Here is a 13,352-nt window from a genome sequence, read left to right as displayed (position 1 = left end):
CCTTCACCCCTCAAAAGGAGATGTATTGGAGAGGAGAGGAAATGAGGCAGTATTGAGACACGTCCCACATGAGTTCAACCCAGGATGCTGCTCCCTTCTATGGTTTTCCAGTTGGTCTGTTACACACTGCTACGTTTGAACCTTTTGCAACGTTTCCGCCACCCGTCCAGACTGAAACGGCGAATCCAAAGATCTAAAATGGAGAAATTTGTAAATCTTCTACAACTGCGGAGTAGACAGTCTGCTTCCTGTTACCACCGGCACACACGTGCCCAGTGTATGTGAACGGCCACTTGTTGTGCGTCTTCAGTCACAGTGCGTTGCAGTTAAAACGCTGACGGAGATCGTTTTCTTTTTAAAACTTTAAAACGTAGTAGTGTGGATGTTCGTTTCTCCTCCTGTCTTTCTCTGCTAGGGAAAGACGCAAGGAGGCACGGAAGGGAGCGAGCAGCTGGAATTGAACCCGTAGCACAGGGTTAAAAATGAAAAGCCATGCTGTAACCTGCTTAGCGTACTAGCTAACCAAATTACACGCTCGCACATACAAAATGCAGCATGGTACAGAGTATGCACACACACAAACACACACACTCAGACACAGTGATAACGTTTTTATCCGTAGTAGTTTAACATTCTGAATATGTATTAACTTTAAATGATCCGTTTCATGTTCTGTTGTTGTTATTTTTGTTTACATGTTTATTGTTTTGTCTGTTGCTATGATGATGAGTAGCTGCCACACTGTTTGACGGCTGCACCAGGATAGTGGACAGTGACATGACACACAGTTGGTACTAAATATGTAGGGGTGGAACGATTTGTCCAAACGGCCATTGTCAGATCTTTGAATCATTCCAGTTAAAAGAGTAGTTTGACATTTTTGGGCGAATTTGCTTATGAGTTAAATGGGGATATAAACACCACTCTCATGTCTCAGTTAAATGTGAAGCTAGCACCAGGAGGTAATTAGCTTAGCTTAGCATAAAACTGGAGGAACTGGAGGAACGGTTAACTTAGTGAAAATTCTTCTAAAACACCTCTAAAGCCAGCATTAAACTCCTCGAAACACTACAAAATAAATGTTTTATATTCCTGTTTCTACTTGTTAAAACAAACAAGAATCAAATGTGTTAATTAGTGAGCTTTTATTTTGGCATCCAGCTTTTATTGCTAAGCTAAAATAATTGACTTCTGGCTCTATAGCTTCATATTTAAGGGAGATATGTGAGAGTGGTGTCGATGTTCTCATCTCACACTCAGTAAGAAAGCAAATAAGTTCCCAAAATGACAAACTTCTCCTTTTTAAAAAGCCCAGCTGTTTTTAGTTGTGGCTCAATTTCACAAACTAGTGATATTTTTAAGTAATTCGTGCTCTACCTCCTTGGATTTTCCACACTGTGATGCACCTTTTGAAAGTAGTCTTTTAGCTCATTGTATTAAAGAAGAAGAAGCAGATTTTAAGTTGGCTTTTTACTTCCCCCCCCCACCCCCACCCCCACCCCCCTGCACTGCAAACCAACTGTACCGCAAACCAACTGTACCAAACCAATCATTTCACCCCTACAAGATATTAAGGAAGGGACAGTGAACTGTGAAATTGTAAACTCGCACTAAGAACATCTACACGGAGGCACCGGACTGAAAACATCCTGGACTCTGACTGTAGCTGTTTTTCCACCTCCAGCTGCATTACTTTCAGTTCATAACTCCAAATGATGTAGCTGCAGTCAAACATTTAGCACAGTTTGTTCCCCATTAAACGCCGTTAATCTTAAGCAGCACTGTTCCAAGTCTTTAAAACATCGTATATTGTATTTTATCCTATCATATTACTGATTTACCAGGTGTGTGTTGAGGGACAGAGACAGACTGGTAGAGAAACGTACACACAGACAGCATAACCTCACTTTTTTAATAATATATATATATATTACCAGAGACTGTGGTTTCCATGTCCGACAGCAACAGGACCGCCCATCTATTTGTTCGCATAGCAACAGACTAGTATTCGCCATATCAGATTTTTATTTTATTTTTTTGTTGTTGTTTATCCAGATAACAGTATTGTGATTTTATTGTTTACCCTCAGAAACACAAACAATGGATGAAAAGAGTAATGAACAACTACACAACGTTTTATACAACAAGCAATAGAGATGTTGTTGTTGTTGTTATTATTATTAACCTGCTTGGATCCCATTGGCTCTTCAGTGTGTCAGTATTTCAGGTGAAGGGTCTCTGATTGGGTGATGAGTCAAATACCATCGGTTCTTAAACAAACTGGGTCCATTGGTTTGTTTTGGGAAATCTGAGCAGATTTTTGTTTTAACAGATCCTGGTTTTCAGGGTCAGGGAGTACGTTTTTTTTTTTTTAGTCAATTTGGTAACCGATGGTCGAGTCATCTCACAGTCAGAGTAAGTATTGTAGGTTAGAACAAAGACCCACCTGGACCAGAGCCGTGCGCCACACCAGCTGGGTTTGATATCACACTTCCTAATATTGTATCTCTGCCTGTTACTATCTTGCCTAACGCTCCTTATCAGCAGCCCTGTTAGCATTAACTTTAAATCATTTGCAGATGGGAGCAGCACATACTCTGCATTTATAGAATGAATTTATGGTGCAGCCCAAGCTACTAACTTTTATGTCTTTTACCATTTTTTACATACGCTGCTCCGAAGCACGGCTCTGGTCTAGTGTGGTTTGTTTAAAAAATAAAAATAAAAATCTCTGTATGATCTATACTCAATCTAATAAATGGTAATGGTTGGTGCTTCATATGGATATAAATAGCAACTGATGGATTAACAGCCAGGCCAAATGTAACCACACTTGGTGTCAGTGTGCGCATAAATGAGTGTGAGTGAGTGAGTGAAAATGAAGCATGAATGAGCAATTTTATGGACGTCAATGGTCAGATGGAAACACAAAGGAACTAAAAGGATACTTGAATGAGTGAATGAAATGTACAGAATGTTAGCATAGCGTTGATAGTAACAATGTCCTGAGGTTTTATTGGTGGAGATTTTGATGAAGCGGTGAATCTGACTGGTCCTGATGATTAAACGCTCTGAGACAGACTTGCAGTCGACTGGCCTCATTACTCTCTCTCTCTCTCTCACACACACACACACACACACACACACACACACACACACACACACACACACACACACACACACACACACACACACACACACACACACACACACACACACACACACACACACTTGTAATTCAAGAAATCTGCCTTAAAGCTAAGGAAGTGTCCTTTTTTATTTTCAGGATAAAACATTGAATTTTACAGTTAAACAAATACTTTTCCCTAAATAACTTTTAAAATACAAGTAAGTTTTTTTTAATAGTGAATGATATCACTTAAAGCCACATTTATTAAATATATATAATAACATTGAATCAAATGAATAAAAGTTATCACCAACTTGTTCAGCTAAAAAAAAATCATTTAATAAGGCAATAATAATTCTATCTGTAGTTTGTCTGTTTCCGAGTGGCCAAAAAGAGATTAATGCAGCTTTAATTTGCACAACCAAATCTTTGTTGAATACCACTGTTGTCCAGAAGGACTTATAACTGCAGCAGAACCTTATCACATCTCAGTTTAATGTTGCTGGAGAGAAATTAAATGAATCCACGGCAGCAACATTTTAAAAAGCCTTAAAAAATATTTTTCTTCCTCAATTTGCAGTCAGCTTGAAACTATTTTAGGTAACAAAAGTCATAAATATCTTTAGAATTACTTTGACATTCAGAAAACTAAACCACACTGTTGCACGTCAACATGCAGACAGTTTCTGCTCTCTACAGTCAAAGCAGAAGACGTATTAGGAAGCGTCCTCGTTTAGGTAAAAACCTAACAAGAACCGCAATACCTAAATGAACAGAGCCGCTGTCATATTAACTTTTAGTAGACTTTCCCCTTTTTATCTCTGAGCACTTACACAAATGTAAACTCATTAAATATAAAACAACACAATGACTCAACACTTCTCCAGAGTGTACCACTGTCAGTCCCACTGCCTGTTTGTTGATCTCAGGTATGTATTTTGTTTGTAATGTGTTAATGCAGGTATAATGGGATCTTTTTTTTCAAGATGTTTGATTGACAGCTTGTATGTGTGATTTTTTTTGTATTTCAGGGTGCGCCGACCTCCACCTGCTGGACATGCTGAGTCCCATGGAGAGGAAGAGGCAGGGATACATCCACGAGCTGATCGTCACTGAGGAGAACTACGTCAACGATCTGCAGCTCGTCACAGAGGTCAGCAGTGTTTATAATATGTAGATAGATTACGTATCACTGAGACGAAATGTAATTTACTTTGAATATCTGTCGATTGTAATTACGTTTTTTGTGCATCTCAGATGTTTCTGTAACAGTAGAATCTGGCTTTCCTATGATGCACATCATCAAGATTTTTATTTCAGAAGCTTTTCCACTATGACAGTATTAAAATGAGCAATACATAATTTTTATTTTGTGACTGTTAACCGCTTCATCAGCATGAAATATTTTAACTATTTTTGACTTTATTTGGTTTGAAGTACTGATTTCATATATGACTTAAACACAAACAACAGTATTACTAACACAAACTTTGTCAACAACCAACAAATAGTTACTGAAAAAGCTGTTTTATTCATGGGTTCTCTTCTCCATTTTTTTTTTTTTGTTTTTTACAAAGGAAACACGTGCTTTATGTGAGCTGTTCACAGGATATCAGGGAATTCAGGCTCATATTTGTAGCTGCCAGTGTGCGAAGTGAGAGGGCAGCTTTAGCTTTTTAGCAAGAATTATGGTGTCCTAGTTCCTGAGTTGTAAAGTCTTTCTTCCGACTTGTGTTCATGTCCCTGTTAAAGGAGACCTATTAAGCTGCTTTTCCAGTCCTATATTGTAGTTCTGTGACTCCTGTATAGTAGCTTTGCATGATTCAAAGCTCAAAAACATAACTCTATCTTATACTGACTCTTCATGTAGGCCTTCATTTCAGCCTCTGTCTGAAACAAGCTGTAGATGCTCCTGTCTCTTTAATCCCCCCCTCCCAAAAAAGCCCACTGTCTTCTGATTGGCCAAGCCCTGAAGCATGTTACCAGGCTGTACAGACAGACTGAGCGTTGCTGTGTGGTGCAAATGACCATTTATGGAATACCGGCTTCGTCTGGCTCCGTAAAACAGAGCGTTCACAACAGGAGGAAATCTGAGGTTTTTGCTCACAGTGATTTCTTTTAAATACTTTACCCTCATTATTTTAAGCTTTGGCCACATTTAACATGAACATCCAACATTGTAACATTGTAGATAAGTCATAAAATATGGAAAAGCATAATAGGTCTCCGTTAAGACGAAATGTAGAAACATGGATACTACTACAAAGTAGTAAAAGTGTATCGTTATCCAAGTATGCTGAAGCAGTTCAAAACTTTCTATTACTTTTGTCCCAGAGTTGTTACTGTACCAGTGCATTACCTGAAAATTAAAAAATATTGCTTGTTCTGCAAATACTGCTAATAAATTAACTTTTCTAATCAATCTAAGTCACTCTGTATGGACAGCAAACTAAGCGTTATAACCTAATATCATATTACAAATGACATATTAGCAAAAACGACAACTAACCATTAATTAAAAGTGTCTTACCATATGTTGTCCATAATGTTTCTAAATGTATGACGTCAACAACTCGGCAGCTCACGTACCAAAATTTTCTTAGACTTTCTGAGTTGTTCCAACTTCACGGGGCGTTCACGTTAACTTTCCCAGTTGGGAAATACATTTTCCGATTATTCCGACACCGCATGAATGCACCTTTATACATTTACATTCAAACACATCCTCCCACAAGAATTTCCCACTGAGATGTGAAGTAGCAAACTGATTTTCAAGTTACATAGTAGTAATACCTGTGTTTTGATTAGTATTGGTAAAATATGTTGTAATTTCTCCGCTTGTGTTTAGATCTTTCACAAGCCTCTCCTGGAGTGCGAGTTGCTGACGGAGAAGGAAGTGGCCATGATCTTTGTCAACTGGAAGGAGCTTATCATGTGCAACATCAAGCTGCTCAAGTAAAGAGAAATACATTCACACATACTCGTGCACACACAGGCAAACAGTCGATTTTGTCTGAAGTAACATGAAGAGATCTGATACGCATCGCAAACCACAAGTCAAAGCGTCAGCGGCTTCATTTGAATTTTAGTCATTGATATTTGGCACTGACATATTTGGCATCTTTGGAAACCATGGATGTTTTCTGAAATCCATTTTATATGTATATATATATATATATATATATATATACCCCCCGCAGGGCTCTGAGAGTGAGGAAGAAGATGTCAGGTGATCGGATGCCTGTGAAGATGATTGGTGACATCCTGACCAACCAGCTGCCTCACATGCAGCCATACATCAGGTTCTGTCTGTCATCTCTTAACCCCATCTTTAATCAATCAGGAAGTCAGATGATTTCTGTCTGCAAACAGCCTGAGTTTAATGTGCATCTTGTCTAATCCTGTGGTCAATTCTGCGCTCAGGTTCTGTTCGTGTCAGCTGAACGGAGCCACTCTGATTCAGCAGAAGACGGACGACAACCCTGAGATCAAAGACTTCTTGAAGGTACGAAACACTCTGTATGTGTAAGGAGAGCGAGAAACAGAAGTTTATATTTAGTTTATAAGAAGACAGTGTAGAGGATAAGCCCCAGCTTTAAGCCCCTGATGTGTTGTGGAATTAACAAACTTTTACCTAATTTGATCTATGAAAGTGCCGTTAAAGCCATTGGTTTCATTTGTTTCACACACTGTGTGTGTGTGTGTGGCTGTGTAGTGGTGTGGTAGGTGTTTGTGGTAAGTGTGTGTGTGTGTGTGTGTGTGTGTGTGTGTGTGTGTGTGTGTGCGTGGTCAAAAACTGTCTGTTCTTCCGGGTAGCATCTGAGGAACCAAAGGTTGGTTCCTATTTATGCAGAGAGCGTGAATTTGCTCTTACAGACAGATTTCACAGCAATTTCATTATAAAAACTCAGGTTAATCTTTAAAAGCAACATATTATAAGTCCCTTCTTAAAACATACTTTTATAGGAGAGCCTTTCCCGATCTTATTTGACTTTATATATATTTTATATTTACTTCTAACGTGTCTTTTAGTCTCTGAAGTGTTTTCTTGCTTTTATTGTGTATTTGATTTTATGTATTTTATTGCCTTTGCACTTGTTAAAGCACTTTGTAACTTGTTTTTGAAAAGTGCTCTATTAATAACGATTATTATTACTGAACACTGAACTCACCCTGCCTGTATCTGGTATCAGGCCTTTAAATCCTTTCACACAAAACATTTGCTCAGCAATGAATGAATGAAGGAAATGGGTTACTATCAAATTGTTTATTTAAACCAGTATGAATATTACTTAATTACTTACTTATAAATACCTGTAGCCTACCTTAGAAAGGATGAAAGCTGAAGGTTTCTGCAGTTATTTCAACTTGGATTCATTTTTATGAAAAAACGTTTTGATTCTTTTCATCGGTGGACCTTTACGCACTAAAGGGATATAAATAATCAAGGAATGGAAACATATTCTTGCTTTGAATGCATCAAAGGCAGGAAGTCACTACTTCTTTTTTGTCTCTCTTGTTTGCCAAATCATGGTGGTAAATCTGGTGGTTTTATAAATCCAAAGAACTTCTATAAAAAACAGACCAGGCTTCTGGTTGAGACCTGTGTTTATTTGTCAAAACGTGTAGCCACACCAGTAAAAGGGACATGCGTCTAATTGGGACTAGGCTTTTAACTGAAGTTTTACAGTAATGTGATTTTAACAGATAAACAAACTGCAGCTTTGTAGCACATTAGCAGTAACCCTAGTTCTCATTTTAACCACCAGTAAATATTGTAAAAAGCCCTGATTGGACATTTTTTTCTAATACTGTCTCTGTCTTTCTGTCTCTCTGGATCAGAGGTTAGCCATGGATCCCAGGTGTAAGGGAATGCCTCTGTCCAGCTTCCTGCTCAAACCTATGCAGAGAGTTACTCGCTACCCGCTCATCATCAAGAACGTGCGTACGACACACAAACACATCTCACCCACTCGCATTTTAAAAGGGTGTATGAAGACTTTCGCGTCAACATTCAAGCCACCAGTGCACTTTGGATTCCTCCTCTTCTCATTTTTCCTGTCTGTCGTTACTGATTTGTAGATCATAGAAAATACTCCAGAGTCACATCCAGACCACAGCCATCTGAAAGCTGCTCTGGAGAAAGCAGAGGAGCTGTGCTCTCAGGTAAACACACACACAGAGGTGGAAAGAGTACTAAAATATTGTACTTTAGAAAAAATACCGTTGCAATGATGATTTTTTACTTAAGTACAAGTAAAGTTACTGGTATAAAAATCTACTCAAGTAAAAGTAGCTCATTTAAAATTTACTCAGAGTAAATGTTACTTATTTTCTTTTTTAACCTCCTAAAATAATATTTATAGGCCTGCTCATTATAATTATTTAATTAAATCTGTTTTGCGGAATTTAAACTCATATATTGTTCATCATCTTTGTTTGCTTATATAACATCTTGTTCTTTGTACGACTGAAATGAGAAATATCTTTATATCTGCTTCTTCTCTTTTTTTTTTTTTCCTGATTTGTATAAATTCTATCCAATGTGATTCTGCTTATTTTGCCTGGTTGTAAGAGGTGACGTCTAAGCTTTAAGCTTCCTGCCTCTCCTGCACCAGCTCTTGTTTACTTTCATTACATCCGACTATATGTAGGCAAAAGTCTGTTTGTATATATGTGAATGTAGCATATGTTTTATAATGATGGTATATTTTCGGTGTGTTTGTTTTTTTAGGTGAATGAGGGCGTCAGGGAGAAGGAGAACTCTGATCGTCTGGAGTGGATTCAGGCTCACGTCCAGTGCGAAGGCCTGTCTGAGGTAACTGCAACACACACACACACACACACACACACACACGAAGCTACACAAACATAGATATATTAACCACCATGTGTCTGGTTGTCCATACTGTTTAATAATAAACACATGCAGGGTGACTAACTGATCGCTTTAAGTCAGATCACCAACGTACATCCTGTTGATCTCATCCGAGCAACTTCAACATAATAAGATAAGCTTAATTTATACATGTATAATTTAAGTATATATGTTCTTATACATGCCCTTAACGCCTGGGTAAATAGAACAGCAGCGTCAAAATAACAAGAACAGAGGCAATTATTAAAACTTGCATTTTAGTAATTTAAACGTGTTAATCAGACAAAATTATCCATCTAAATATGTCACTTTGGATTCTGGGCATTAATTGATATGTTTTATAGAATAAACTGTTACTTTGTCAGTAGAAAAAAGAAACACATTTCCTTCTTTATCCTTCAGCAACTGGTGTTTAACTCCGTCACCAACTGTCTGGGTCCCAGGAAGTTCCTCCACAGCGGGAAACTGTTTAAAGCCAAGAGCAGCAAAGAGCTCTACGGCTTCCTGTTCAATGACTTCCTGCTGCTGACGCAGGTGAGTCTGGCGTTTCTCTGGCTACGTCTACGTGACTGTGTGTGTTTCTTCTGCACAACCACAAAGTTAAGTTATTTCTTGTTTCTAAATCTTTCTCATTGTCCCTCTCACAGGTGACCAAACCTCTGGGCTCGTCAGGCTCGGACAAAGTCTTCTCCTCGAAAACACACCTGCAGTACCGCATGTACAAGACGGTAGGACGACACACACACTGATACACAGACGCGCATTCAAACAGGTGCTTAAAGAGTAACTTCTGTATCTTGAAACCTGGGCTCTATTTTCACAAATGAAAATGAAAATAGCACTCTTATAAGTAATTGCATAAAAGATTATAAGTATAAGAATAAAACAATTTTCTCGCTCCGAAATCTCGTGAGAGGTGAATTGTTGCAGGTAGATGACGGTGGAAACTTTAGTCACAGTGGGAGAGAGGAGTTTGTTGTGTTGGAGTACCATTAGGAAATAAAGTCTTACCAGCAGCTCCTCTTTACGTACACAACAAACTCCTCGCACTCGTTTCCACCAGGGTTTCCTGCAACAACTCACAAAGAAGCAGTTTTTGTGGACGTAATTTTGACAGACACAATTGCTGCAAAGGAATAAGTTGCAGCCCCTGTAACCGGTTTGCGGCTGCCAGCTGAAGACATCTACTGCGTATTCTCAATTTTGTTCATTTTGAGAACTTACACAAGCTTAAAACGTTATTTGAAATTTATTAAAAGGAAGACGCTGCATTTCAGAATCCGCTTTATTGGCCAAGTATTTAAACACAAACGAGGAATTTGAGTTTTTTGTGGTTGCTCTTAATGTTACGCACAGAACAATTTACATAAAGATGGATAGAAACAGACATACAGCTAAATACAAGGACAGCAAATGCTGAAAACATCTTACATATGTGTTTTGGAAGACTGCAGATATTGCAGCTTGGTGAGGCGATGCATTTCAATTGAAACTTACTTTGAACGGACCTACAGTAAAAGTATCTGTACCCCCTACATGACTCACACTAACTCATAATAACTGAGCTCTCTTGTCTCTTTCAGCCAATCTTCTTAAATGAAGTGTTAGTGAAGCTGCCGACGGACCCGTCAGGAGATGAGCCTCTGTTCCACATCTCTCACATAGACCGAGTTTACACACTCCGAGCAGAAAGTATCAATGAAAGGTAATACGGACACACGGATAAGACACATGAGACTAAACCAGACACACAGATTTTAATACAACTCTTTGTTTTTCCGACCTGTCTTTTCTCAATTATGGCTATTTGTGATGGATTGTTGCTCTAAAAAGCATGTGTTTGTGTGTTTATGCAGGACGGCGTGGGTTCAGAAAATTAAGGCAGCTTCAGAACTTTTCATTGAGACAGAGAAGAAGAAGAGAGAGAAGGCGTATCTAGGTATCTCTCCCTCTCTTTCCTCCATCCTGAATGTTTTGTTAAAGGCAACTGAATAAATGTTTAAATAGTCAAACAGATTTTCCACGATGAAACTTTATGATGACTTATGATAAATAATAAAACTAATTTCCCTGTAAATCTTTGTCTCAGTGCGTTCTCAGAGGGCCACAGGTATTGGTCGACTGATGGTCAACATTGTGGAGGGAATCGAGCTCAAACCCTGTCGCTCCCACGGTACGTACACACTCCTCTTACTGAAATGTGAAAAAGAGATAAAGTCGACACAAAGTGCACCTAAAGTACAAAGCTTCAGACGCTCATTCTGCTCAAAGCTAAAGTAACAGTCAGCTAGTGATTCAGCTGCAGTCTTTAAATAGACAGTGTTTGTATGTGGTAGAATATTCTCATCCTCAGTAGATAAATGTCTGTCTGTATTTCCAGGAAAAAGTAACCCATACTGTGAGGTAACCATGGGTTCGCAGTGCCATATCACAAAAACATTACAGGTATGACTATGGTTTTGATTAGTTTAACATGCATGTGTGAGAGTTTTCCTTCCTTCACTTACTCTGTGATCCTCCTTTAGAGACTAAAAAGAGAAATAATGGTAGATGGGGATTCTGCTGTGACCAATAACAGTAACCCAAGTTTGATAGGCAGTTACATGCAAATCAAGGGGAAGTCTAAAGGCCAATGTATGCTCCTGCATCAAATCCACGGCGTGACGAGAACCTCTTTCCAAAAATGTAACTATAAATCGCGGACCGCAAGAGCTGCGATTGGTCGGCTTGGTAGCATCGCATTTCCTCCTACGCAACCGGTGCAAGGGTCGTACATGCCATCTCCTCGGACGCCTTCTCTCATTTCTGCGTTTTAGTAATTTCAGTAAAATAACTGCTGTTCAACATCGATCAGCTACAACTCCCAACATGAGCCGCTCAGTTCCAGCCCCTTTTGTCACAAACACGACGCAGAAGAATAAATTGGCCTTTGGTCATTAAGAACAACCTATTTTGTAGTTGAAAAGGGCTGTAGGTCTAATTTCATAATTAAAACCATAAAAATACATACTGATTGACTGTCCAATTCAGCTTTGAACAGACTCCAACATTGTTTTTATTCTTCTGTACTGGTCCGAGTCTGCTGAACAAATGATCCATCTATTGGCTGTTTTATTATGCAGTAAGAATAAAGATCTAAAGTATAATCTCACTCTCACAAAATGTGTAACTTGTAAATTCTCTCTTTGTAGGACACATTGAATCCAAAGTGGAACTCGAATTGTCAGTTTTTTATAAAGGACCTGGAACAGGACGTCCTCTGTGTCACTGTGTTTGAACGAGACCAGTTCTCGCCTGACGGTCAGTAATAACAACACAGTGGTTTAAAAGATTTCCCTTCAGGTTTCCTGTTCTACAGTCGGGATAAATGGCTTTATTGTACATTTCTCTCTCTTTGACTTTCTCCCCCCAGACTTCCTGGGCAGGACAGAGATCCGGTTGGCTGAGATAAAGAAGGACCAGGGCTCTAAAGGACCAATCACGAAGCGGTTGCTGCTCCACGAAGTTCCCACAGGAGAGATTGTGGTCAGGTTGGACCTCCAGCTGTTTGAAGAACCCTAAAACCTGGACAGGGTCCTACTGGACTGGATTGGACCAAAAAGGAACTAAGAGATACGATGCGGATCCGACAGTTGGGCCGGATTAGACAGGACTGGAAGATTCGACTGATCTGGTTCGGTTTCTTATTCTTTACAGGCTGTTTACGTTTAAGGTGTTCAGTACATTCAGCGGAGGGAAAGTATCTGTTTACTTGCTTGTTAAAATAAAAGAGAAAATAATAATATTTAGTAAATTAGGAACAGCAATGCTGGATTGCCCGGGCCGATTAAACTAGCCGCACCTAAATCTGGAGTGCACACGTATTCAAGCCTTTATGGTAAATCCACTGAAAGGTCCCAGAGCGTGCTGACAGGCAGGTTATAGACTCACTTTGTCTCTTTACAAAGACGAGTGTTGCAGTATGAGAGTCCTGCCTGAGGAGAGGCTGGGAAGTCCTCATGTTACGCCGGACGAGAACCACATACAACATTATTTATCAAACTGGCTCGGACTTGATGAATTTAGCACGAGGAGGAAACACATGTGACAACGTCCGGTTTTCAAAATAAGGTGTCTATACAGGATGATGAATAAGATTAATTGGATTATATTCACAGAAAGTATAAAATTTATTACATGTGTCCATTAAAAGTAAATGGACACATGTAATTTACTTTACTGGACCCTCTCGGGCCTCGGACCCCCCCCTCCCACCACCACCATAGTCTTTCCAAATCCTGTGGGAAACGCTGAGTAAAAAACACATTTTGACTATTTAATTTATGCAAAAAAAAAAGCAAAATA

At 39.1% G+C, this 13,352-nt stretch overlaps 1 protein-coding gene across 5 annotated transcripts in view; it reads left to right on the top strand.

Annotated features, from left to right (window-relative positions):
* itsn1 (intersectin 1 (SH3 domain protein)) overlaps positions 1-13,112 on the top strand; it is a 48,620-nt gene extending 35,508 nt beyond the window's left edge. For all 5 annotated transcript variants that reach the window (XM_046064200.1, XM_046064198.1, XM_046064197.1 and 2 more), the window contains 15 exons: positions 4,162-4,283; positions 5,979-6,085; positions 6,331-6,432; positions 6,554-6,635; positions 7,973-8,071; positions 8,213-8,296; positions 8,865-8,948; positions 9,411-9,542; positions 9,656-9,736; positions 10,592-10,713; positions 10,865-10,947; positions 11,098-11,181; positions 11,389-11,453; positions 12,200-12,308; positions 12,421-13,112. In XM_046064200.1, coding sequence (XP_045920156.1) covers positions 4,162-4,283; positions 5,979-6,085; positions 6,331-6,432; positions 6,554-6,635; positions 7,973-8,071; positions 8,213-8,296; positions 8,865-8,948; positions 9,411-9,542; positions 9,656-9,736; positions 10,592-10,713; positions 10,865-10,947; positions 11,098-11,181; positions 11,389-11,453; positions 12,200-12,308; positions 12,421-12,569 — 1,505 coding nt within the window. In that variant the 3' untranslated portion in view covers positions 12,570-13,112. The remainder of the gene's footprint in view (positions 1-4,161; positions 4,284-5,978; positions 6,086-6,330; positions 6,433-6,553; positions 6,636-7,972; positions 8,072-8,212; positions 8,297-8,864; positions 8,949-9,410; positions 9,543-9,655; positions 9,737-10,591; positions 10,714-10,864; positions 10,948-11,097; positions 11,182-11,388; positions 11,454-12,199; positions 12,309-12,420) is intronic.
* Positions 13,113-13,352: the final 240 nt, after the last annotated feature.

This window comes from Micropterus dolomieu, linkage group LG12 (assembly GCF_021292245.1).
Source record: "Micropterus dolomieu isolate WLL.071019.BEF.003 ecotype Adirondacks linkage group LG12, ASM2129224v1, whole genome shotgun sequence".
NCBI classification, from domain to species: domain Eukaryota; kingdom Metazoa; phylum Chordata; class Actinopteri; order Centrarchiformes; family Centrarchidae; genus Micropterus; species Micropterus dolomieu.
The sequence above is the reverse complement of the archived record's forward strand: the minus strand, read 5'-3'. Positions and strand labels throughout refer to the sequence as shown.